Source organism: Pelobates fuscus, chromosome 3 (genome assembly GCF_036172605.1).
Source record: "Pelobates fuscus isolate aPelFus1 chromosome 3, aPelFus1.pri, whole genome shotgun sequence".
Lineage (NCBI taxonomy): Eukaryota > Metazoa > Chordata > Amphibia > Anura > Pelobatidae > Pelobates > Pelobates fuscus.
Genome location: NC_086319.1, coordinates 340,825,878 through 340,853,617, shown reverse-complemented (window position 1 = coordinate 340,853,617; position 27,740 = coordinate 340,825,878). Strand labels below are relative to the sequence as shown.

Here is a 27,740-nt window from a genome sequence, read left to right as displayed (position 1 = left end):
TTGTGGCTGATCAGTATATATAATTTCAATGGGAATTTTAAACCGATTGTGTTTAAAAATCCTGTAATTAACAGTGCGACCTCATTCTATTTCGGTAACTGTTCCCTAAATTCTAAATGTAGCAGAGGGTATCACTTTAATAATTATGGAGTTCAGGAAATACAGCTTTGGGAATGAGGGAAGTAATATTGCTGTGGGGTGAGTTAAGGATCATGGCTGTAGGGAGAGGGCTAGAAACATGTGTCTCTTAGTAAAATATATGGCTGTGGAAGGCCTTTATGGCTATAAAGAGTATATGAGTGACAGTTTGGGAAGGGAAACTCTGTGCAATCCCTCTCAGGTGTCACTCAAGCTGGTTTGCTCCCCTTTAGCAAGCCACTGATATTAATTATAACATATCTCATTGCAGCAAAATGATTCATATATTTTGACATGTTTGTATTTCCCAATCATGTTCACACGACCTGTTAAAGCATGTATGGCTGGCATAGTGCAGTGTACAAACAGTGCAAGACAGCTTATATTACCGGACACTCTCGGATTACTGTGGAAGTTCAATTCAAATGTTTAAAAAAATGGTCTCTCCAGGCACTTAAACTGTTCTTTTTACTGCACCCCCAATTACCTTCAAGCCACTGACAGTGTACACAACCCACAACTGGGTATGGGGGACCTTGTCCATGGGTTTCACTTGTGGACTAATTTGGGAAAATCAGAGAATATGTAGAATAATGTAATTTATAGTTGCAGGATCATATAGCATAGGGACCCAGACAGCCTACTTCACAATGTTTAGTCTATATTATTTAACAGAGCTGGACTGTTTTGTGCTGCGATCCCTAATGATCTGTTTTCTTCCCTGTGAAGCTTAGATGTTGAGAAGCCTCTTTACTGGTTCTGGTGTTCGGCAATGTTCTGCCTGCTGAATTGCAGGATGAGTTATTGTAAGTGAACAGCCATCACAATCAGTAGACAGGAAAAACTAGTCACTTCTTGTGTGGGCGCAGGTCAATTCTGTTTGCTATTGCACAAGAGCCATGGTATGATTACTGGTGGGTAGTGGCGTGAGAAACTTAAACACAAAAGTGAGGGTGGAAGAGGGAGAATACCAGCACTTGACTACCTAAAGTGATGAGAATGGAAATCAAGGGAGTGTAGAAACCATTTATCTGCAATAAGACATTTCTGATCTCATAGTGTGGGGCAACTGGCTTATTCGTGGAGGCCCCCCTTTTGGGCGATCAGATTTTAAGGTTTATAATTACACTCATGCAGATATAACCACTGGTAGAATTAAAACAGTATATTGGGGATACATTAACCATACCAGATAAATTATTAATCTATAATGCAATGCAGACAGATGACAAACATTGAGTACTAGTTGAGATATTTAATGCAACCAATAAACAGCTGTTTACCTTTATTCATCTTATAAGATCATGTTGTTTTATTGAAACACCATATAACATTTGGTGATATATATTTTTTGTAATGCAGATACTGCTAGTAATCTCCACACTTTAACAATAAATTAGTACTTTGTTGTATACCTGAGCTCTTTCCCTTTATTACAAATCCAATATAGTCTACTAAGTGATACAGGGGCTTTAAAACATGACCTCCTCCATTCATAACTACATTTAGGCTTTTTCCTCTTATTGATCTGCCTTTGTTATTGAAGGCCATCTTCAGAGGTTACAATATGGTCGACACAACTCATAAAGTAACCTTTTTTTCCTGTCAGCCTGAGAAACACTTCAGCCAAAATGCTTGTTTTACTCTTACTAAGCAGTATCCATGTTTCAGATTGTATTATCTCAAATATAATTAGATTCTACTTGTGATATGTTAGGCAGCCTTATGTGCTGTAACCGTACAAGTTTTCTGACTTCGCAAAAGACTCGAGTCTCATTGTCTCATTTTATGATATCTAATGGAAAACTGAATCTGTATCTACAACAACCGAACTACTCTTGGCTCAAAGACAAAAATAAATTTACAAAACACAAACTGGAGACAGCCAATGGAAACATTGACATATGGTCCATGAGATAATTTAATTGCTCGACTTCATGGCCTGTGCTCTGCCCAATAAATATATACGATGTGAAAATTTGCTAAAGAACTACACATTGACTGTGCTATTCCAGACACAGTCAATAAAAATAAGAGGTTTTTATACTTTTGTTAAGAGTCGGGCACCAGTTAAAAGTCAGCTAAAACCGTGAGCAAGCCTCTAGTAATCTCTCACCCAACGACAAAAGATTACCATTTATTTTGGTTTTCAAGAAATGCTATATCTGAGATGATACACAAACAACACAAATGATTTCTCATTATAATTTGAAAGTAAAAACTATAAAGTTGGCTAAATTATAAAGTTGGCTAAGTTATTGCACCATTGCAAAGAAATCGGAAATTATATTTATTTTCTAGTTATGTTTTTATGGATATGACGATAAATACAACAATAATTAATTCTGTACACACATATCACTATAATGTAAAATTATAAAATGATGTAAAAATGATCAAGGGAAAGCCTACAGGACAGTATAGGTTTATGGTTCATCAATCTCAGTGGGTCATGTTACTTTTATTTATCCTGATGGGCAAGCTTGATGAGAATTTGGATAAAAAATACATTATTTACCTAAATATTGGGACACTTGGGATGTAAGTCATTTCCTTCTTCAGGTACGTTAGCTAGATGCACATGTCAAATTATATTCTTTACGGGCTTTGACATCTCTAAATTTGTGGCCTCTTCTGAAAGGGGACTATTACTACTAACATTTTTTACAAAGGAGAAAGGTAATATGATAAATTTAAAAAAGCATCTCATTTCTCATTTGTAAATCAAAACTGAAGAAGATGTGTATTCCAGTGAATATCTAGAGTGCACCTTGTCCCAAACATCTGTCATGGTTTAAAAAAAGGATGTGGAAATAACAATTAACAAGACATAGTCTCACATTAAAATGTAAGTGTTGGATAATATTTCAGTTTTGTTACAAGACAGTTCGATACTGCTTAAAGGGACACTATATGTACCCAGACCCTTTAGTTACATTGAAGTGCTATAGATACAGTACCCATGTCCCCTTAATCCTTTGCATGGAAAACACTGCCTCTAGTGGCAGTCAACCAGACATGCACTAGAGGCCTTTCCTGCTGTTTCAGAGTTTAATTCCGTAGGTGTCCTCACACATTGCATGATAATGTCCAGCATTTTCTAAATTCCCATAGGAAAGTATTGATTCAATTCTCTCTTATGGGGAAGATCTAATGCAGACATGGTGCTCACTGTGCACGGGCATACGGTTCCCTCTCTCAATAACGTCAGAGGAGGCGGAGATGAAGCCAGCACCAATGTACCTGGGGGCTGGAATAATGTAAGTGTTAAAAGGGTTTTTAACTATCTGACAGCCATGGGGGGCAGAGAAGGCAGAGGGACACTATAGTATTAGGAATACAGGTTTGTATTCCTAGCACTATATTGTTCATTTAAGAATACACTTACTGAGTTGCACTGTTTTCTGCTTTAATTATTTAAGCACTTTGTTCATAATTTTCTGAAAAATTAACAATAAGAATATAAAAATGTTTTATATTTTAACTTATCACTTACCAGAAACACCTCCGGATACATAGATAGCCATAGTTACTGCCATTGCAAAGCCAAGATTGTTGGTCAAAAATCCACCTGTTGCTCCATGACCAAGAACAGATGATGCAATGCACCCACAGCCAAGTGTCTGCACAGAAAAAGACATTATTTATTACAAATTAATAATATTTATAACTATTTATAACTATAATACACCAGATGTTATATTGCTCCATCTATTGTACATGGTTACAGAGCGCCCATCGCTTAATTTATGTCCATCATGTATCTTGTGTAAAGCAGCTATTTTCTTTACCATGTAAGCTATTTTGCTTATACTGTTTATTCCGTATGTCTTGTTCGAAGCCGTAATGTTTCTCATTGTGCAATAATGTCATATATCTCCAGCACAAGTTATACATATGTGTCGACATATATACTGTGCACGTAAATTCCTTCTCTGATGCCAATCAAGCTATTTAAAGGACACTATCATTCATAAAAAATGATTACGCTATTTACCTATTTACCACAGCTTTAAATCATGTCATAAAAAAATCAGATCAATATAGCTGTCAGGCTTCTTAAAACAGCCTCTGTGATCTTTGTATCCCGGCCAAGAAAAAGCTATTAAAATTACCTTTATCTAAATCTCTGCTTTGCTTGTGTGTGCTGCCCGAGCAGATACCTCACAGTTTATAAAAAAACTGTTAGTGTAGTCAGTGTCTTGTCAAAGAAAATGTAGCAAAACTACCCACACTAATACAGAGCATCTGTGTGTTCCAGTATTCTTCTTTAGGTTAATGGCATAACAGGCAAAGCTGTGCTTCTTATGACTTCATAGTTTCATCTTCAAGGCTCCCATTCATTAAAATTAACTCTGCACCTCTTTCTCTCTTTTCCAATATCCCTTATACTCCAATCTCCAGACACAATATTCCATATACTTCTCCACTTTCTGCCATTATCCTCATTCTTCCCACTCTCTGTCAGTCTCTCACAAGTTTTTTCTCTTTTTAACCTATTTTCCTGTATCCTAATCTTCCCCTGTGTCACACTCCTACAATAGATAGCCAGGTTGGTAGCCCCCATTTCGGCCAGTCAATAAAAGGTCGTATTCTCATGGTTATTCACTGAAATTAGAATTTATCTGAATTCAAAGTTTATTTCAAATTCAGAGCAAGATATCCAAATTGAAAACAAAATTGACTTGGTGAAATTTTCTAATTTGCTATTCTGGTCTAAATTTTAAAATTCAATCTGAATTGAATTCCGGACAGTTCTCACTTGAGTAAATAACAATGTAAGTCTGCAGGTGTAGTGTAGGCAAAGCCGTGTTAGGTTGAGATCCATTTGTTAGTAAAAGAACAGAACCTCTGGCTGATATGGTATGAATGCCATCCATAAATAGCAATGGCGAGCCTCCAGAAAAGATTATTTTATAACCATTTGCTGATCCAACTTTTGCAAGAAAATTATACCACTGAAATCTCAGTTTTGTTAGTACTGCATGTATTTGTCTTCAATTTTCTAGTGTTTCTTTCTATTGACTGTATTATATAGTAAACTTCACAGTAAAAAAAACAAACAAACAAGCAAACAAAAACATTGGGCAAGTCTTTCTGTAACAGTGTGTCTTTATACATTCCAATTTTTGTGTTGTTGGCTTGGACTGATCTATTAAAGATGAGCCAATAATGTGCATGAATAATAAGTAAATAAAAATGGTTTTGTGTTTACTATAATCTCTTGGTTGTTTAGCCAGACTGTCAACTGTGATTCTAAGAACACTATATGTTTTTTTATTTAAGAATTTGCTAATTTTGCAAAAATGTCAGAAATATAAACAGTATGTTGTTAATTTTCTGAGAACGTTTAAAAGCAGAACATAGATTTGGCAAAGTTATCTGAAGAAAAGAAATCCATCTTCCTCTCCAACTAAAGTTATAAAAATGTTATCGTATTGCTGAGTGACTCAGCTAACTCAGCTAACTCAAGTTTCTCTAGCTGTGTACAGCTCTTCTTCGGGTGAAGTAAGTGGTCCAGTGGAACCTAAGCATCAATAATACAGGAACGTTGGAACAGACCAGAGTTTGTAACAGCACAGTCTATCCTCACCCTTAGCCGCCCCCTAACTGGCAATTTAAATCCTCAGCTGAAGCTACTGTATAATACTTGATTAAAGGACCACTATAGGCACCCAGATCACTTCAGCTCAATGAAGTGGTCTGGATGCCAGGTCCATCTAGGGTTAACCCTACCTGCTGTAAACATAGCAGTTTCAGCGCTTCTCACTGTGATTTTCATTGAGAAATGCTTTCCTATGGACTGACTGCGCGCGCGGCTCTTGCCGTACATGCGCATTCTGCGGATGACGTCGGAAGGAGTAGGAGAGTCCCCGGCGCTGGAGAAAGGTAAGATTTTAACCCCTTCCTCCCCCTAGAGCACGGCAGGAGGGGGGGACCTATTAATACTATACTGCCAGGAAAATTAGTTTGTTTTCCTGGCACTATAGTGGTCCTTTAAGATAATATTCACAAATGCCCTCTTTGAACCTCCATTGTACATAGTTGAGTCCTGTTAGTTATCATAACTTATCTCTTTCACACCACTTATCTCATTCCAACTAATCAGCCCTGATTGTGTCCTCATTCTTTCCTAATCCCAACCATTGTTCCAACACCTTACTAAGTTCCTACAGACCTCATTACTAATCTTATCTTACCAGATACATCTTAAAGTACTGTGAAATCTGCTCTTTCCAACGCCCACCAATTTTTTTACATTTGCATTGTTTATTTCTGGTCCAAGCTCTGAACAAGGAATCATTAATTGAAATGAAATATTATTTTGAAAGCTGGTGCTCTCAAGTTTATTTTTAAATACCGGCTTTCTGACATCCCTGACAATCCAGCACAAGTGCCCAATTTTTCAATATGCATTTCCATGCATGGCCACAAGTTTTCTATTAATAGTAAATTGTTGATATACGTTTTAAGAAATTCTATAGCTCGTAATGTATTGTAGGTAATAGGTCGTATAAGTAGCATAAGTACAAATAAAAAATAGAAAAAAATAAAAACATGTAAGCAAAATCAATAAATTAAAAATTGAGCAAAAATAAAAATATGCCTACATTGGAGGTCCCATTGCTGCAATTCCTCTGGCTTTGAAACATCTGCAGTGAACTCTGCTCAGACCAGATAACTGTTCTATAACAGTGCTGAGTAATCCTTGCATAGCATTATTTTATGTGCACAGGAGGTGTTGTCTTGGGGCTGTAGTACAAACATCAGCTTTGTAGAGCTATCGAGCCGCCATAACACATCACATAGAGATAGCTGTTTTACTGGAGCAAATTGGAAACACTAGCACTTTAGAGGAAAAACAGAAAGGACAGCCTTAAAAAAAAAAAGAAAGAAAAAAAGATGAACGTAAACTGACTGTACCCTAACCGACACATTTTACATTCTATGTGTGGGTGTCATTGTCTTTCCACAATTGACTAAAAAAATAGACAAATAGATACTGTAAAAATACAAGATTTGCCTCATGCCCAGTCGTAGTGGTAGGTTGAGCCGAAGTCTTAAATATTCTATCATTATTATTCATATTGTACAGTGCACAAAAACCATAAACGGCAGGTTTAAATATTTCATCGTTCCTCTGTATTCTATTTATATATAAATTATCTGAGAATTTAAAATACGTGTTTGCACATGTTGCATCTCTCAGAAACTAACTTTTTTTTAACGAAATGTGTTATTTATATAAATGTTTTATTCTTATAGCCTCTATATTAGAATATAATAAATATTACCAAATGTGATATTTTATTAGTATATGTTGTACAGTGAAAGTGTTTTATAATGTGTTTATGCACATGATTATGTTTTGCTGTCTAATGGCCAAAATAGATCAGTTGGGAATTTTTGATAATTTACTATTATAGCCCCAATATTTTGATTTAGTTGTCCATTAATAATAATTCATGTCTTAATGATCACTTTCAAGAAAGGTGTTTATAGTGATGTGGTTTCTGAAATATTTTATTTAATTATACCTTTGTTTAAATGATGCACTCCCTTAGGCTATTAAAAACTTTTAATAGTATTAGTATGACCGCATCCCATTGCTCTAGTTCTCTTTACTTTGTTTTGAGTTGAAGCGATTCAATCAGAGATTGAGTCAAATTGAGAGAGAGCTTTAAAAAAAAAAAAAAAAAAAATTCTACGAAGTTCTGAATGTTTGAATGCTGAAAAAATGCCACTGCTTGCAAGCATGATCCATTGTCCTAGGACTGATTATTGATCATTCTCTGAGTTCATTGAGGGCAACAAAAGCGTGATCAATGAACCCCCAAAAGATCTAAATTTCTTTTATATTTTTACCAGTTGCCAGTGGTGTATTTTGGATCTATGCTGCCCTAGGCATGATGGAACTCGGGCACCCCCTTATTTACATTTGCCACACCCCTTTCTGTTAAAGACTAACACACACACTTTGACAGACACACACTCTCAGATACACTGATATGACACAATCTGACAGACACACACAATTACTGACTCACTCACAGACACACACTGACAGACACACACAATAACTGACATACACACACAATGACACAGACACACACACTCACTCACTGACACCCATACACACCACTCACAGACACACACTGACAGGCATACACAATCACTCAGACACACACACATTCACTGACAGACACACTCACTCACTCACTCACAGACACACACTGACAGACACACACACACAATCACTCAGACACACAGGCTCCCTCATAGACACACACACTCACGGATACACTTACAGACAGACACACACACACACACACACACAGGCGCCCTCACAGACACACACAATCACTCAGACCCACACTGACAGAGATACTCACTCTCACTCACAGAAACAAACACTCACTCACAGACACACACAATCACTCAGACACACACTGACAGACATACACACACTGACAGACATACAGACACACTGACAGGTATACAGACACACTGACAGACATACACACACTGACAGCCAGCCACACACACACACACACACACTGCCAGCCAGACACAGACACACACACACACACACACACACACACACACACACATCCCCCCCCCAACACTCAGATTCTTTTTTTATTTTAATTTACATCCACCCAACCTTCCTACCTTTGGGAGAGCTGGGTGGATTTTTGACCTGGGGCCAGTGGGGCTGCTGGTCAGGCTGCTTGAGCAGACAGGGAGTTAGGCGTGCAGGCAGTTGGGTGGCTAGCTGAATTCCAAAGCGGGCGGCTAGGGAGCGCTAATTTGTGAGCTCTCTCTGCTCAGCTCCCTATGACGTCATATTCCGGCTCCCGGCATCACTATGCGGCTCGCGAGGGAGCTGAGCAAATGCAAATGCCTTGTTTGCCTCGCGGCAAATACGTCACTGCCACTTACACCTACTATGGTAGTATTTATTTTCTGCTTTTCAAAGTAAAATATAGCTGGGAAAGATTCTAAACATTGATTCCGTAATGATCAGGGATTTCCTTGAATTTCAACTTTTCATGCAGAATGTGTGAGTCATAGCCAGGGGAGGTGTGACTGGGCTATATAAACAGAAATGAAAGTAATTTAACGTCTAAATGGCAGAGAATTGAGCAGTGATACAGATGTATTATCACACTAAAACTGCCTCATTAAATCATTAAAGCAACTACAGCTTAATAAAGTTGTTCTGGTGAGTATAGTCAGTCCCTGCTGGCTTTTTCAGCCCCAAAACACCTCTAGTGGTCACTCCTCAGAAAGCTACTAGAGGTGCTTCTTTGGTCAGTCCTGCACATTGTATTGAGACGCTGAACTTTCCCCACTGAGATCCATTGATTCAATGTTGATTGGGTAGGGTGGTAACCTTTCCGATGGGAAAGCATTATGATTGGCTGAGATAATTCATTCTCATGATGTCAGCCAAGGAGGTGGACCAGTGGCAGGACCAGGTGCAAGGAGTCCTGCGCAGAGTTGGAAAAGGTCAACAAACCACCTTTCTAACCCCGAGGTAAGGAGGCCACCACCTTAACGGTGGTTTTAGAACTATGGTGTCAGGAATACCTGTTTGTGTTCCTGACAGAATAGTAGCCCTTTAAGCTAAAGTTGTTTTGATATCAAAATATAATATTGCTTTCAACTTGGTACATATTAGAGAGGGTTTTAAAGGGACACTACAGTCACCAGAACAACTACAGCTTAGTGTCCCTACAGGATTTTTAACGAAAACACTGCATTTTCATAGAAAAGGCTTGTTTACATTACTGTCTTAGGACTCTAGTGGTAGTCATTCAGAAGGCCAGTAGACATATTTCCTGGGTCAGTGCTGCAGTCTCCTCATAGAGATGCATTTATTCAATGTGCACGTGTAATAGCCTCCCTACTGGAAAGCATTGGCTGAGATTGTGAACAATGATCTCAGCCGTGGAGGCAGAGCGTGACAGGGACAGATGCTGTGAGCCAGGCACAACGCTGGAAAAAAAGGTAAGTAAAATCACTTTTTAAAATTAAGGAGGGGCCGAGGCCTAAGCAGTGCTTTTTCAATTATAGTGTCAGGAACACATGCTTGTATTCCTGACACTACAGTGTTCCTTTAAGTGAAGTCTAGTGATCATATGTAGATCTGGACCCCTAGGAAAATACATACACAAAGTTATCAGCAGACTAAAGCAGGACACATTCATGAAAATGATATTTCAACAGCCAGACCTAGTTTTATGTTTTTGTGTTTTGTTTTTCTTTTAAATGTTGACAAGATAAATGCTTCCCATTCAGCTATACAGTCACAAGCTCTGAAATGAGGTCTAACTGATATTGTAAAGGTCACTGACTGGAGAGGTTCCAGTTAATTCAAGCTACGGCAAGACACTTTGCATAGTGATAGAAGTGTAGAGATTTTTAAACATGGACAGATCAGTCATCTGACAGAGGTATCAGCATGTCTACATGCTTCCAAATATAAACTAATGTGCAGTTCGTGTGACCACTTCCTCTAATGTGGATTTGCAATTGAAACAAACATGAAGTGAATATGTTAGAACATAGTATTACAATTTTAAACATTTTAAAGAACTAAAAAGCAAACCATCAGATGTGCAACAACTTATATATCAACAAACATGTGGCGAAGAATTCAGAAAGACAACATCCAACATGGCTCAATCGATCTGCCAAACAAATAAGCAGAAAAATCTCTCCACAAAACATTTTAGATAAAGTAGCACTGATGACATTGCTGTTGGGGGTCCGGTGGCAGGGGGCGAGGCAGGCAAAGATGAGCTCTACTGCCTGGTTATCTGCCTGTCAATCTGTCTGTCTATCTATCTATCTATCTATCGATCGATCTATGTTCCTTGTAGCGTTTTGGCATTTTTGTAAATAAACAAGATACACTTTTTTATTGTATTTCAACTGTTAATTCTATGGCACTGAATGAGTTAAAAGTTCCTTTTATTTCATTTTAAATGAAAGGGCACAGCAAAAGATATTCAAATATACATGCAAAATTATAAAACATTTGTTTGTTTTTACAATATATTTCTCCAGAATGAATGCATTATTATAATAGATATGGGTCTGTTTTTGCTTTATTCTGATCTGTGTTTCTGCGGTCTCTAATCATAAGCCGAATTTTAACTGTAATACGATTGGTTAAAAATACCAGGCACTCAGCGTAGACCTGGTGAGTTTACTTAGGGGCTAGATTTTCAGCTGTGGTCAGAAGTTGCAAGTTTCCTATTTGGCAAGATCCACTCAGTGCTTTATACTTCCTAGTGTCCTTAAAATGGGTTATACTGAGATCTAATTTTATGTTTTCCTATTTCCCACAGTTTCCATTATTTGCTATTTCTAAAATTCAGGGTTTCATGCAGGATAAAATGTGTTTCAGGGAAGTAAAGTAACATTTACTCATGTATCTGAATGTGTTCCTGCGTGTTGTTTTGCAAACAGAGGTTTTTCACTAAAACCGAATTGTAGCAAATTGAGATCTGAACGGCAAAATGTAGGCAAAAACAGCTGATCTGGAAAAAATATTCATTGCAGCTATAGTCACAATTTGGCTATTTTAATCTTTATTTCGCCAAACAATTCAGAGTTTAGTAAATATCTCTGATATACATTTAGGTTAAGGCTTCGCTAATCAGTAAAATCTGTAAAGTAGAAAGGTGTGATGCAAGCTCCCGTGCCACATACTTTTGGAGAGGCTTGAAGGCCAGCCTCCTGGCTATGGACTATGGTCTTGTCCCAAGAGCCCCTAAAAGGGGCTTTTATCACTGTTTGGTAGGGTATGGGGGCCCCGGAATGCTTACTGTGCTTCCCAGATAAATGTAAGAATCTCTGGGGAGACTCATTTTACACACCAGATGTCTGACTTGAAATACTGTGAAACACATTAGAACTGTTCCTCGGATCGAGAATGTGCCGAGGTTCGGTCAATCTTTAAGCAGGTATCGCTTAGTCTCCCCATCTCCAAATAGAGGTCAGGGAGATAAGGAAAATTTGGATGATACCTGGGGCTTAAGAGCGCTCTCTTCACCAGAGGTCTAGGAACCACTTTTGGAGACTGGGACTAAGCCATTACATGCCTGGAACTTTTCGCCAGATTTGCTTCGACCCAGTAAAACTTTAAAATGCTGTAACTTGAGTGCAGATTCTCTGATCAGGGCTCTATTTGGACAGCGAGGGCATTCGGAGATGCACTTTCCAGGTATGGGGTTTCTGTGGATATTTTGGGTGCTGTGCCTCTAAGACTGTGTGGGCATAACCTGGAGCCATTGTGTTAACTAGGGATTATGTAAATATGTCCCCAGACAGAGTGGCGCAAAGGAGGGACAATTGTACTGTACATTGCATTGTATGCATGACCCCCTGTAGGGAGAGTCAACATTGCTGTGAATACAAAGCTGGGTGCTGTGCCATAAAGATCATTTTACCCCCTACATTCAGTCTCGACTAATGTGTGTGGGAAAAGCTATAGTCACTGCTTTATAGAAGAGAAGGTCTCCAGAGCTATAAACACTGGAGCCTTGTCCAATGGAAGAGGTCATTAGAGACCCCAATCCAGCTTCGGCGACTCTGTCAAAAGTGCTCCAGAGTCTCTTGTAGCAGAGAGGAAGAGGAGAGGTACTCAGTCAGAGTACAGGAGCTCCGTCACAAAGGGATTTATTCAATACACTAGGAATTCTGTATTACTGGCAGGAGAATTGCAAAATTAAGCTAAAATAGCTGATATTGCGCCATCTGTGAATATTGTCCTAAATGTGCTGCCCCCATGTCAATTTATTGCTTAGTGAATGAGCTCCAAAGATTTTCACAAATTTTCTCCATATTTCCCCCCCCCCCCCCCCCTCTATAAAGCAGGAGTTCTTGTTTTTATAAATTCTCGCCAATACTGTTTATCAGCCCCGTTTAAATATACAGATAGTTACAAAACAAACACATATATTCCATCTGTATAAAGCACTTCTATAAAGCATAGGGAAACATTAAGTCAGCCGTGCATATTAATCCATAAAAATGTAAGAGTCAGCACAGTCACACACAAGGAAACAGGAAAACATCTGACACTTACTATCAACAAACATGTGGCGAAGAATTCAGAAAGAGTCTCTTTTGCCAAATTGTTCTTCAGTGCTATTTTGTCCTTAAAACGTTTGCTCCCCTTCATAGCTAGATTGGTATACTTGCTGCTTCTCCTGCTGTCCAATTTGGCATTGTCTACATCAGTCATGTTCTTCTTCTGCAGTTTTGGCTGCTTGAATAAACTTTAGACACGTGCAAACCGTGTGTCTCTTGCATCTGTTCCACTGAAAGAGCTGATTCATATAGTGCCAGGAAAACCCTGTGCCTGCAATGTCATTGGCCCGTTGGCTGTACGTAAATGTGCAGCTCATCCCCCAAAAATTTCCACCTTGTTTTTTTAAATGTGGATTTGTAAAATATAAGTTGAAATTGTAAATGTGCAAAGCCTCTTATTAAACGAGTGCTATGTAAGTTAAGCAATGGGCTTTTTACTCCTCTAATAATTATCCAATTATATTCTGTACTACTTACGCACTGGGTTAATATTAGAGCTAAATATAGTAAAGAACAATAAATCACCGGGATGCAAGGATTTATTAAAAAATAAAATAAAATGTGATTTATTGCTTGGATGTCTGCAGCTATTCCTGTGCTGCTAGCAAGTTGTGTCCTTTATTTAAGTGCTAACTGACGGTTTTTCAAACTTTTAGTTAATCATTATCCGTTTACAAGTTTTAAGCTTTTTTTTCTTTTTTTTCATTAGAATGTTTTGAGAGCTGGAGCAAACGCAGGTTCTCAGTAATCAGTAAATACATATTTATATAAGTTCATATCGATGTAGTTTTATTTTTCTGGTATTTAAACATAACCTTTGAAGTAAAACTTGTAAAAAAAAATAATAATTAACAATCTTAAGTAAATATGTTTTATGGGAGCAAGCTTCATAGCGACTTCTCAATGAAATAGGTGAAAAATAAATAAAAAAACCTAATAAGTTAGGTGCAAAAGCACTCTACACATGAAACAGACAGTTCAAAATACTACATTAATTAATAGTAATTAGATATTAGCACACTGTTATGTGAAATCCCCCTACAAAACACACAAAAAAATACAGTGGAGCGCTAGTTAAGATGAGTGCAATAAATAAAATGTGATATTACCTCTAGAGAATATTATACTTAAATTTCTCTATAATCCAGTATGTGCACTGTTAAGATAAAATAAATATACAAAAAAAGTGTAAAACCTTTATACAGTGTAATATAAAAGTATCTAAAATGGAACACTCACATATTTCAGAGCTATAAAAGCTAGTTCTGGCTGTAGAGACATATGGGTCTGTTTAGGTGATCACCCCCTCCGGATAGTTATCTATAAGGGATATCCTTGCTTTTCCAATCAATCCCTCAGATAACTCAATCAGAGATTCTGCGTACATATGAGCATTTGAGGAAATGTATATGATAATATCCCACAACAATGAAGAGCTAAATGACTGGCAACATACACTCTTACTTGCCATGTTGCAGAATTCAGTTTAAACATTAAATAGAAATATAATATCATTTATTTGGATTTGGAGGGTTGACAACTTTGGCCTTGGGAAGGGGGCAAGTACAAATATACTTTTTTTGCACTCAATCTTGGATACCTGGAAATAACCAGCAACAGTGGACCATTCGAAAGTACGGTAGTTTAACAGTGAATGGAGGGCTGAAGAGCTCTAGCATGATTAAAAAAAACCTGTATTTGTTTTGCACAGTGCAAGCAAATTTAGTGCACAGTGCAAGCAAAGTTTCCTTGCATATTGTCTCTGGTGTCTCTATAAATAGTATACCTGGAGACAAAAGGGACAGGAAAGAGTGTTGTGCATGTGTTTGGATCCAGCTTGTTGGATTGCATGTGTGTAGAGTGAGCTGATTGTGATGTGGTATTGTGTAATAAGGTCAGTTTTAGTTGTGGTGTAATTTAATGCATATGTGTCTATGGGTTGTAGAGAATGTGTGTATAGGGGATGTAGCAAGTGTGTGCATACGGGCTATAGTTTGAGTGTGTTGGGTGTGTATAGGTGATGTAGCGTTTGTAGGGGTTGTAGAGACTGTGTGTCTATGGGTGTAGTATTTGTTTGCTTACAAGGAATCTAGTGTGTGTATAGGGGATCCAGAGAGTGTATGTTAGGAATGTAGTGTGTGTGTGTGTGTGTGTGTGTATAGGAGTCTAGTGTGTGCTTGAAGGACCCAGAATGTGTATCGGAGATCTAGTGAGTGTGTGTATATAGCGGATTCAAAATGTATATAGGGATCTAGTGTGTGCATGGGTGTAGATGATCCAGAATTGGGTAAGGGATCTTGTGTGTGTCTGGAATGTAATGTGTTTAGGGGTGCAGTATGTGTGTGAGGGGTGTTGTAGTATATAGATCAACTTAACAGAGGTGGAAAGATTAAAGATAGATCCTGGCTGCTGCAAAAGTACAAGGCTATGCCCATACTGGAGGTGCTGGAAGCAAAGACTGGCAGCACTGGCAACCAGACTGAGCAGATACACCAGAGTAGCAGAGGCAAAGAGAATTAATGCCCTCTTTACCAAAGAACCATCCAAGGTGTATGCACAGCTATAGGGTGACCACCGTGACCACGGTGACTGAACGGTACTGGAAGAATATCTGGGAGCAGGAAGCATCTCATAACACTGAGGCATGCTGCCAGAACAGGAACCAGTCATCATCACAGTCGAAGATATCCAACAGAAAGCAGCACACATGAAGAGCTGGTCAGCCACAGGACCTGACATTATCCACAACTACTGGATAAAGAAGTTAACAGCGCTGCATGAACGCCTAGCAGCACACATTAACCAGCTACTAGCAATAGGCTCCCACCCTGACTGACTAACACAAGGCAGAACAATACTGGTCATGAAGGACCCTTACAAGGGAACAGCACCATCCAACTACCGACCAATAACCTGCCTCCCTACAACACAGCCTCCAAGTTCCAAGGGCATATGAGTCAATATATGAGCAACACTCAGAAGGGGAGTGGAAACAACTCCAGAGGATCACAACACCAACTATTGGTAGACCAAGCAGTCACAAGGGATTCTAAGACCAGACAGACCAATCTGTGTATGGCCTGGATTGACTACAAGAAAGCCTATGACACAATGCCACACACATGGATACTGGAATGCTTGGCTCTCTTCAAGGTAAGCAAAACAATAAGAGCCTTCATCAAGAACTTGATGGGCAAGTGGAAAACAACTGTAGAAGCCAATTCAAGGACAATAACTCAAGTGAACATCAAATGTGGCATATCTATGAGAAAGAGGCAAGGAGGATAGCAACATCCAAGTATCTTCAAAGAGTCAGACAGGTCCTGAAGTCCCAGCTCAGGTACCCAGCTGGAATAATAACCTGGCCAAGAGAAGAACTGGTCACCATGGATGTCAAGACCAGGAAACTACTCACTATGAATGGAGGATTCCACCTGAAATCCAGCACCCAGAGACTGTACACCTGCCGGAAGGAAGGAGGTCGGGGCCTGATGAGTGTCAAGGCCACAGTCCTGGATAAAACACAGAGCATCCACAAGTACATCACAAAGATGGCTCCCAAAGATGAACTTCTAAGGGAATGCCTAAGACTTCCAAAGATCGAGGATGCAGAAGAAGAGGAGATTCTTGGCAAGACAGACCACTCCATGGGGTGTACCACCAGCAGATAGTGGATGTGGCTCACATGACAAAATCCTAACAGTGGTTGGAAAAGGCAGGACTGAAAGACAGCAATGATGCACTAATCCTAGCAGCACAGGAGCAGGCACTCAGCACTAGATCAATAGAAGTTGGAGTTTACCACACCAGACAAGACCCGAGGTGCAGACTGTGCAAAGAGGCCTCTGAGACAGTCCAGCACCTAGAAGCCACACAGTGGTGTATCCTGGTTTTGTGCTGCCCTAGGCAGGACAAAACTCAGGCGCCCCCCTCCCGCCCGCGCCACCCCATCCAACCCTTCCCCCCACCCGCACCACCCCCACCCTTCCCCCGCCCCGCCTTCTAAATACACACACACACATTCACTTACAGATATGCATACACTAGCTAACAGAAACACACACTCGCTAACAGAAACACACACACACTTACAGACGCACTCACACTCACTAACAGACACACACTAACAGACACACACTCACTAGCAGATACACACACACACTCACACTAACAGACACACACACACGCACTAACAGACACACACTAACAGACATACATACACACACACACACTAACAGACATACACACTAACAGACATACATACACACACACACACTAACAGACATACACACACACACACACTAACAAACATACACACACACACTAACAGACATACACAGACACACACACTAACAGACATACACAGACACACTAACAGACATTCACACACACACACTAACAGACACACACACTGACATACACAGACACACTAACAGACATTCACACACACACATTAACAGACATACACACACACACACACTAACAGACATATACAGACACACTAACAGACACACACACACACTAACAGACACACACACACTAACAGACACACACACACACACACACTAACAGACAAACACACAGACATTCACACACACACACACACACACACACATACATTCCCACACACACACTAACAGACACACACACACACACACACACACTAACAAACATACACACACACACTAACAGACATACACAGACACACACACTAACAGACATACACAGACACACTAACAGACATTCACACACACACACTAACAGACACACACACTGACATACACAGACACACTAACAGACATTCACACACACACATTAACAGACATACACACACACACACTAACAGACATATACAGACACACTAACAGACACACACACACTAACAGACATACACACACACACACTAACAGACAAACACACAGACATTCACACACACACACACACACACATACATTCCCACACACACACTAACAGACATACACACACACACACTAACAAACATACACACACACACTAACAGACATACACAGACACACACACTAACAGACATACACACACACACTAACAGACATTCACACACACACACTAACAGACACACACACTGACATACACAGACACACTAACAGACATTCACACACACACATTAACAGACATACACACACACACACTAACAGACATATACAGACACACTAACAGACACACACACACACTAACAGACACACACACACTAACAGACATACACACACACACTAACAGACAAACACACAGACATTCACACACACACACACACACACACATACATTCCCACACACACACTAACAGACACACACACACACTAACAGACATACACACATACTCACTCACTCACATATTTAACACATTTTTTTTTTTTAAATTTAACCCCCCCAGCCTCCTTACCTTTGGGAATGCTGGGGGGGAGGGGGTTCCTATTTCTCCCTGGTGGTCCATTGGCTGCTGGGCGGCGCTGGCAGGCGGCTGGCGAGGGAGCACTTCCTCTGAGCTGTCTGCTCAGCTCCCTCGCGCGCCGCAGAGTGAGGCTGGGAGGCGGAGCCGGAATATGACGTCATATTCCGGCTCCCAGCCTCACTCTGCGGCGCGCGAGGGAGCTGAGCAGACAGCTCAGAGGAAGTGCTCCCTCGCCAGCCGCCCGCCAGCGCCGCCCGCCAGCGCCGCCCAGCAGATCGCCCGCCCAGAGGGCTTGTCAGTTAGCCGCAAGGCTAACAAGGCATTTGCCCTGGGCATTTGGGGGCGGCGTTTTTTGCCGCCTCCTGGAAAATGCCGCCCAAGGCAAATGCCTTGTTTGCCTCGCAGCTAATACGCCCCTGAAGCCACATGCAAGATGTTAGCAGAAACAGCATACGTGAAGAGACACATCCAAGTTGCTGGGATTGTGTACCAAGGCATCTGCACAGAATATGGATTGAACCTACCTAAGTCCAGATGGGAGATACCACAAAGGGTAGTCGTGAATGACAGGGCTACGATCCTGTGGGACTTCAAGTCTAGACAGACAAGCAAGTGCTGGCCAACCAACCCGACATTGTGGTGGTAGACAAGGAACAAAAAAGACTGCAGTCGTGGTGGATGTGGCAATACCCAGTGACTATAACATCAGGGAGAAGGAACATGAGAAGGTGGACAAATACCAAGGACTGAAAGAACTAGAAAGGATGTGTAAAGTGAAGGCAGTAGTAGTCCCAGTCAGGGCCGCCACCAGAAATTTTGGGGCCCCTAACTCAGCTCAGGGTCTGGGGCCCGCCTCCAAATACTACCCACTGGGTCCGCCTCCAAATACCGCCCACAGGAATACACACACAGACACAAACACACACACTGATACAAAAGGACACAGATACGTACTAACAGACACACATACTGAAACAGACATACACACATACAGGCATACACACTGACAAACACATACTGAGACATACACACAGGCATACATAGTGACAGACAGACACATACTAACATACATACAGACACACATGCATGAGGACATAAAGACACATACATACATAGACACCGACATACATACATACACGCACATACATACATACATACATACACACATACATTCATACATACAGACATACTGACAGACAGACATACAAACACTGATATCCATACACACATACATTCATAATGGTATACAGACATACACAGACATACATTCATAATGGCATACAGACATACATACATACATTCAGACTGACATACATGCATATATACAGACATACTGACAGACAGGCGTGCATGCAGACATCCATACACACATACACACAGACATACATTCATAATGATATGCAGACATACATTCATATTGACATACAGACATTCATATATAATGACATACAGACATACATATATACATACATAGATATACAGACAGACATACATGCATCCATAGACATACATGCATGCATATAGACATACATACAGACATACATACACAGACATACATACATAGACATACATGCATGCAGTCAGACACACAGACATACATACAGACCTACACACAGACATGCATGCATATAGACAGACATACATACATACATACATAGACATACATACATACATACATACATACATAGACATACATACATAGACATGCAGACAGACATACAGACCTGCATACAGACATACATACAGACAGACATACAGACAGCCACACATACAGACATACATACATTCATAGACATACATGCATACAGACATACATACATACATACATACAGACAGACAGACATACACAGACATATATACATACATAGGCATAAAGACAGACATACATACATAGACATACATGCAAACAGACAGACATACATACAGACATACATAGACATACACATACAGACATACAGGCATACATGCATACATACAGACAGACATACATACATAGACATACATACATACAGACAGACATACATGCATACAGACATACATGCACACAGACATACAGACAGACATAGACATACATGCATGCAGACATTCATACAGACAGACATACATACACAGACATACATACAGACAGACATACATGCATGCAAACATAAAAACATACAGACAGACATACACATACATACAGACAGACATAAATAAATACAGACATACATACATACAAACATACATACATACAGAGATACATAGACATACATGCATACATACACAGACATACATACATAAAGACAGACATACACAGACATACATAGACATACAGACAGACATACATACATAGACATACATGCATGCATACAGACATACATACAGACAGACATACATAGACATACATACATACAGACATGCATACAGACAGACATACACATACATACATACATACATACATATACATACATACATACAGACATACATGCATGCATACAGACATACATGCATGCATAAAAACATACACATTCATACAGACAGACATACAGACAGACATACAGACATGCATAGACATACATGCATACAGACATACATACATACAGACAGTCAGACACATACAGACAGACATACATACACAGACATACATACAGACAGACATACATAGACATACATACATACACAGACAGAAATACATAGACATACATGCAAACAGACACATTGGCATGTATAGATGATGGAAGTGCACTAAATTCTTCGTCTGGAATTCAGGGTGCTTAACTGGATAAGTCCCAGTACCAAAAAAGGACCAATTGTAGCATTTGAATAAAATACATACATAAATACATACATACACATACATACAGACAGACATACACATACATACAGACAGACATACATAGACATACATGCATGCATACAGAAAGACAGACATACAGACAGGCATGCATGCATACAGACATACATATATAAATACACATACATACAGACAGACATACACATACATACAGACAGACATACATACACATTGGCATGTGTAGATGATGGAAGTGCATTAAATTCTTCGTCTGGAATTCAGGGTGCTTAACTGGATAAGTTCCAGTACCAAAAAAGGACCCATTGTAGAATTTAAATAAAGAAAATAATCCAGGCATTCCGACGAATTCCAAAATGTAGCCAATCTTTATTGGAACAAAGAACCAAACAGCAACGTTTCGACCCCTAAGGGCCTTTGTCAAGCTTTATTTTCTTTATTCAGACATACATACACAGACAGACAGACATACATAGACATGCATACATACACAGACAGACATACATAGATATAAATGCATGCATACAGACAGACATACATACATACATACATGCATGCATGCATACAGACATACACATACATACATACAGACATACACATTCATACAGACAGACATACATAGACATACATGCATACAGACACACACACACCGCTCATTTTCCAGCCACCCTCCTGTCTCTTACCTTTTCTTTGCAGAAGGGTGGCTGGGGATGATGGGAGTCGGCGCAGCTCCCTTTTCACTGGCGCTCGCGATAGGAGCACTCGGGGCTGTGACTCCCAAGTTGGGGCAGTGGCTTCAACAGATTCCAGGTGGGACATCTGAAATCGCTGTCCATAAGAGTGCAGTTCTAGGAACAGCTAAAATACTGCGCAGAACCCTCAAACTCCCAGGCCTCTGGTAGAGGACCCGAATTAAGAATAAACATACCACCTAAGAGGGGGGAGAAAATCCATTTTTTTTTCAAATATGTTTGGAAGTATTGTGTGTGTGTGGCACAGTGTGCTGGGGGGGTTCTGTGTGTATGTGTGAGGGGTAAAGTGTGTGTGTGTGTGATGGATGCTGTGAGTGTGAGGGGTGAAGTGTGTGTGTGAGGGTGCTGTGTGTGAGAGTCCTGTGTGTGAGGGTAATGGCTGTGAGGGTGAAGTCTGTGAGGGTGCTGTGTGTGAGGGTGATGTCTCCGAGGGTGCTGTATGAGGGTGCTGTTTGTGACAGTGCTGTGTGTGAGAGTGCTGTGTGTGTGAGGGTGCTTTGTGTGAGGGTGGAGTGTGTGAGGCTGATGTGGGTGGTGTGTGTGAGGGTGCTGTGTGTGAGAGTGATGTGGGTGGTGTGTGTGAGAGTGATGTGAGTGATGTGTGTGAGGGTGATGTGTGTGAGGGTGCTGTGTGTGAGGATGATGTGTGTGTATATGTTAGAAGGGATTGTGTGTTGGGGTGGTAAAAAAAACAGGCATTGTATCCCCCGTTCTTACCTTTAGCCTGGGAGAGGGGGAACGGCATAGTGGTGCGTGGGAGGTGGCATTGCCATGGCAACGCTCTGGATCTCGCGAGAGGATCCTGGGGGAGCTTGCAAGATAGAGCTCTGCCGGATCATCCTCTCCCTCCCCAGCCACATGTCTATGCAAGTGGGCTGGTGAGGGAGATCTTTGATCTCCCCACCAGCCCGTCATGGAAAACAGCAGGGCCGGCGCTCGGATAGGTCACAGGATCTCCCCAGCCGGCCTCGCCCATGGACATCGCGGCCCACCATTTCAAAGAAAATTACACAAAAAATTTTGCTAAATGTTATAGAGCCTGTAGTCCACATGATTCTTATGCCATTATTATGTTTTATTAATATGCTTTGTAATATTATTAATAAAGATGGTATAATGTACTTTTAAATCTGTTTGTTTTTTCTAAATACTGACACATGTTAAAGTTGCTACTGCAGAACCAATGATTATACGTATGCCCAAATATCAAAACCCATGTCATGCGGCAATCCCAGTAAAAAGACACAAACGCGTACTGTGGTAGGACCACAGATTTATTGAACTGCAATTTAAACCAGAATAGACATTAACACAGCTTTTACCAAACATATTTGAATTTCTAAACATAGACAGCCTTAGGGGTGTGTGAGCTGTCCAGCCATACAGGGCGCCATGGCAGTAGGGGCCTTAGGTGGGCAACATAGCCTCTGCCGAATTTCAGTGTCTGTGGACCGAAGATAGTGCATATGCCAGTAGAGAAGATCAGAGGATCTCCCTTGCTGGCCTCGACCCATGGCCATCACGGCCCACCAAGCATTTGCTGGTTTGTCCAATGGCCAGTCTGGGCCTGCATACAAGTTATGTTAGAGCAAGTGTGGCCATGGCCAAGTTAAACTCAAGATGTTATAGTACTACAATTCTTATAACTTTTTATGTACTTTTACTTTTGAAAATTAGCAGCAAAGTAATAAAAGTACCGTATATACTCGAGTATAAGCCGACCCGAATATAGGCCGAGGCCCCTAATTTTACCCCAAAAAACTGGGAAAACTTATTGACTCGAGTATAAGACTAGGGTGGGAAATGCAGCAGCTACTGGTAAATTTCTAAATAAAATTAGATCCTAAAAAAATTATATTAATTGAATATTTATTTCCAGTGTGTATATAATGAATGCAGTGTGTGTGTATGAGTGCAGTGTGTGTGTATGAGTGCAGCGTGTGTGTATGAGTGCAGCGTGTGTGTGTATGAGTGCAGCGTGTGTGTGTATGAGTGCAGCGTGTGTGTGTATGAGTGCAGCGTGTGTGTATGAGTGCAGCGTGTGTGTATGAGAGCAGCGTATGTATGAATGCAGTGTGTGTATGAGTGCAGTGTGTGTGTATGAGTGCAGTGTGTATGAATGCAGTGTGTGTGTGTGTGTGTGTGTGTGCAGTGTGTGTATGTGTGCAGTGTGTTTATGAATGCAGTGTGTAACTTACCTGTCCTGTGTGTGTATATGTTAGAAGGGATTGTGTGTTGGGCTTTTTATATACCGTATATACTCGAGTATAAGCCGAGTTTTTCAGCACATTTTTTGTGCTGAAAAACCCCAACTCGGCTTATACTCGAGTCAATAGTCTGTATTATGGCAAATTGCCATAATACAGACTATTGACTCGAGTATAAGCCGAGTTGGGGTTTTTCAGCACAAAAAATGTGCTGAAAAACTCGGCTTATACTCGAGTATATACGGTATATAAAAAGCCCAATCACATCTTTTTCTTTCTTCTTTAGATTATTTATATCCTAGCAGGTTATATTTTGATTTATATAGTATATATTATTTGGTTCACAGAGCTTATTTTTTTATGTTTTATATATATATATTTTTTTTTTTTCTGTCATATATTTATGGGGTGTTAGCGAGACACCTTAAGGTAGCTCTTACTTTATACTGAGTGATTTATTTGTATTATTTAACTAGTTTTATAAGTCTGATATGGGGCATGGATTGCAAAGGAGACACTTTCTGGCTTTAAAAATAGGTCCAAAAGGGGGCGGAGCCAGCGCCTGAACGAGCAAGTCGCAGCTTACAACAGCTCCGATAACGAGACCCGCTAAAACCCACATTACAGCGCTAAAACCAAATTCTGGGACCAAACATTCAGACCCCCCGGACCCCCTACGCTATGGGGAAAAAGGCCAAGAAAAGCCGGGCTGATCCTAACTCCGGATCTCAAGATATTGGCAATTTTCTGCGCCCGGCACAGCGACAGGAGCCCGCCAAGATGGCGCCGAGCGAGGCCTACACCACGCATTCCTCGGACGAGGATAGCCTACCTGACTCTGCCTACACTCCCGGCAAGGCACAAATCAAAGCCCCACAGCTGCACGAGCTAGGAGACGCGGCACCTGCAACAATAAAGGCACTGATGCTTAACATTAAAGCAATGTTCGATGCTGACATGGCGCAAGTCCGAAGTGAGATTTCCACGCAATCTGGCCGCGTGGTATCGGCTGAAAAGTCCCTCAAGAGCACCAGGGTGGCACAATCTGCCACGGATGCAACGCTGGGATCCCTACAAAAGCAGTGTGCAACGCTGATGGCCCAAATGGCCGGCATGGAGGACAAGACGAAGGCCAGAAACCTGCAAATCAGGGGGGTGCCGAATCGGTCACTAGCATAGAACTGCCACACTATTGCAGGAGGCTTATAGCTACGCTGTTGGTCCCAAAGCAGGCCAAGCAAGTAGGATTAGACTCCTGCTTCCATTTACCTAAAGTGGCTAAGGCTCCCCAGGAAGCACCACGGGACGTATTAATCAAATTTGTCCGGGACTCAGACCGAGGGGCCCTGATGGGCGCCGCTAAAGGCTCCCCAACGGTAACCTTTGAGGGGGATACCCTGATGTTTTACAGGGATCTCTCCAGACAGACCCTCACGTGGCGCAGATCCCTTCGTCAGGTTACTCTACAGCTTCGGGAGAATTCCATCCCTTATAAATGGGGACTAAACCGTCTCATAACGGAACCAGCCGGTAAGGCATCCTACCTGTCCCATATATCTGAGGCGACCAACTTCCTCTAATCGCTGGGACTTTCGCTACCAGCAGCACCTACGAGCACCCGCCCGCTGTGGAACGTGGAAGATATAACCCCGTTTGCGCCCAGAGAACTGGCACCGAAGGCGACAAGCTCCCTGACCTGAGCTCGGCGCCCAGTGGACTTGTCGCCCACTATCGACCTACACAGGTTGTCTATACCGGACTGTGTGCTGGACTCTCCGCACAAGCTTACATACCTGTTCTATAACTAGAGTTTTGTTTTAAGTTTTTTTTTTTTTAAATGTTTAGCTTAAGTTCGCACCATAACTTCAAACATTACTCTCAATTTAAAGTTTTTATCCAAAGTTTTAGTTCTTAATATATGATAACTGGCTCCGAGAGCAGACAACATGGGATTCTGTTTAAGATGACTCCTCCCCCCCCTACTTGGCTGTTTAAGCGGCCAATGGCCACATACCCGTCATTAACCAAATCTAAATCTGAGAGCCCACGTAAGCCATCAGCCCCGTCATCCATAAACAGGGCCTACCCAGCCGGCTCCATGCACCCTCCTAACACGCGGCATTCCAACTAAGTGCTAGGCAAGAGGAGTAACCAATGTGACTCTATATATAAAAACGGGTGGCTTAGCAAATGTGTAATTGTTGCCATTAGTTTTTTTTTATGTATCTCATATGTGTTGTATAACGTGAAAACATATTGCACTTGATGTAAAGCAATCTTATATTCTGCATACCCACAAAAATAAAGAATTATAAAAAAAAATAGGTCCAAAAGCTTTGCCGCTGATGATTCAGTGTATCCATGTAGAGAACAAACCACCTGTGTTAGTGATTAATATCCAAGAAAATATTATTGGACTCTATAGAGTTTTAAAACAAACACATAAAAAACTGACAATGCAACTAAATAAAGTGGCATACAAGTCGCGTTTTGTTATGAAAACTTTATTATGAAAACTTTATTATGAAAACTTTATTAAGACTGTCCTGATAAAGTTTTCAAAACGAAATGCGTAGACCATGGAATTGGTCCAGGAGTTCAAAACTTTCTTGTAAGGTAAATTTTTCAGTTGCATTGTTACACTTCTATTTGTTTATTTTAATCCCATATAGGGATAATAAATATGCTCTTGGATTTTAATTACTGGAGCACATGTGGTTAATTCTCTACATGGGTACGATGCTTACAGATTAACCGTCCTTTCAAACACAGGTTGAAGTGAGTACACACATATACACATACATTTGGAAACATGCACATATTTTAGGTAACATACACTTCTTTGACATCTCATAGTGGGGTGAGTTTGTGGCTTGGCAAATCAGAGTGTGGCGGGTGATTCAATTGTCTTGCATATTCCTATATCTGTTTTTAGAAGTTGTAAGATTTACCCAAAACATTTACATATTTTCAGATTGTAAGTTCTGTGGTAAAAGTATGAATTGGAGTTCTCATGTCTATGAATTTATAGTTTTGTACTTTGCCATTGTGGATAAGGTACACCAGCTACGTAAAAAAATATTTTCGAGTAATCTTTTCAAGATTCAATTAATTTTGTTGGTATCAACTCTAGTAAATTCACATGCTAATGTTAATTACATAGAATATGTGACACGCGAATCTGTTATTTATAAATCAGTCATGTAATATGTGATTATCAACCTTTTAATTATATCTAATGAATAGCTAAAACATAACAGTATGTCAATATTATGTCAATGTACAGCATTACTATTGAAGATTCTACGAGGTTTAATA

General features: G+C 40.5%; 1 protein-coding gene across 2 annotated transcripts in view; it reads right to left on the bottom strand.

The window, feature by feature from the left end:
- AQP9 (aquaporin 9) overlaps nucleotides 1-13,569 on the bottom strand; it is a 58,443-nt gene extending 44,874 nt beyond the window's left edge. Inside the window, exons 1-2 of one of the 2 annotated variants that reach the window (XM_063449105.1) lie at nucleotides 13,241-13,569; nucleotides 3,635-3,761 (exon numbers count right to left, since the gene is read on the bottom strand). In XM_063449105.1, the coding sequence (XP_063305175.1) occupies nucleotides 3,635-3,761; nucleotides 13,241-13,399 (286 nt within the window). In that variant the 5' untranslated portion in view covers nucleotides 13,400-13,569. The remainder of the gene's footprint in view (nucleotides 1-3,634; nucleotides 3,762-13,240) is intronic. The other variant, XM_063449106.1, reaches the window with a different exon arrangement.
- Between the last annotated feature and the right edge of the window lie 14,171 nt (nucleotides 13,570-27,740).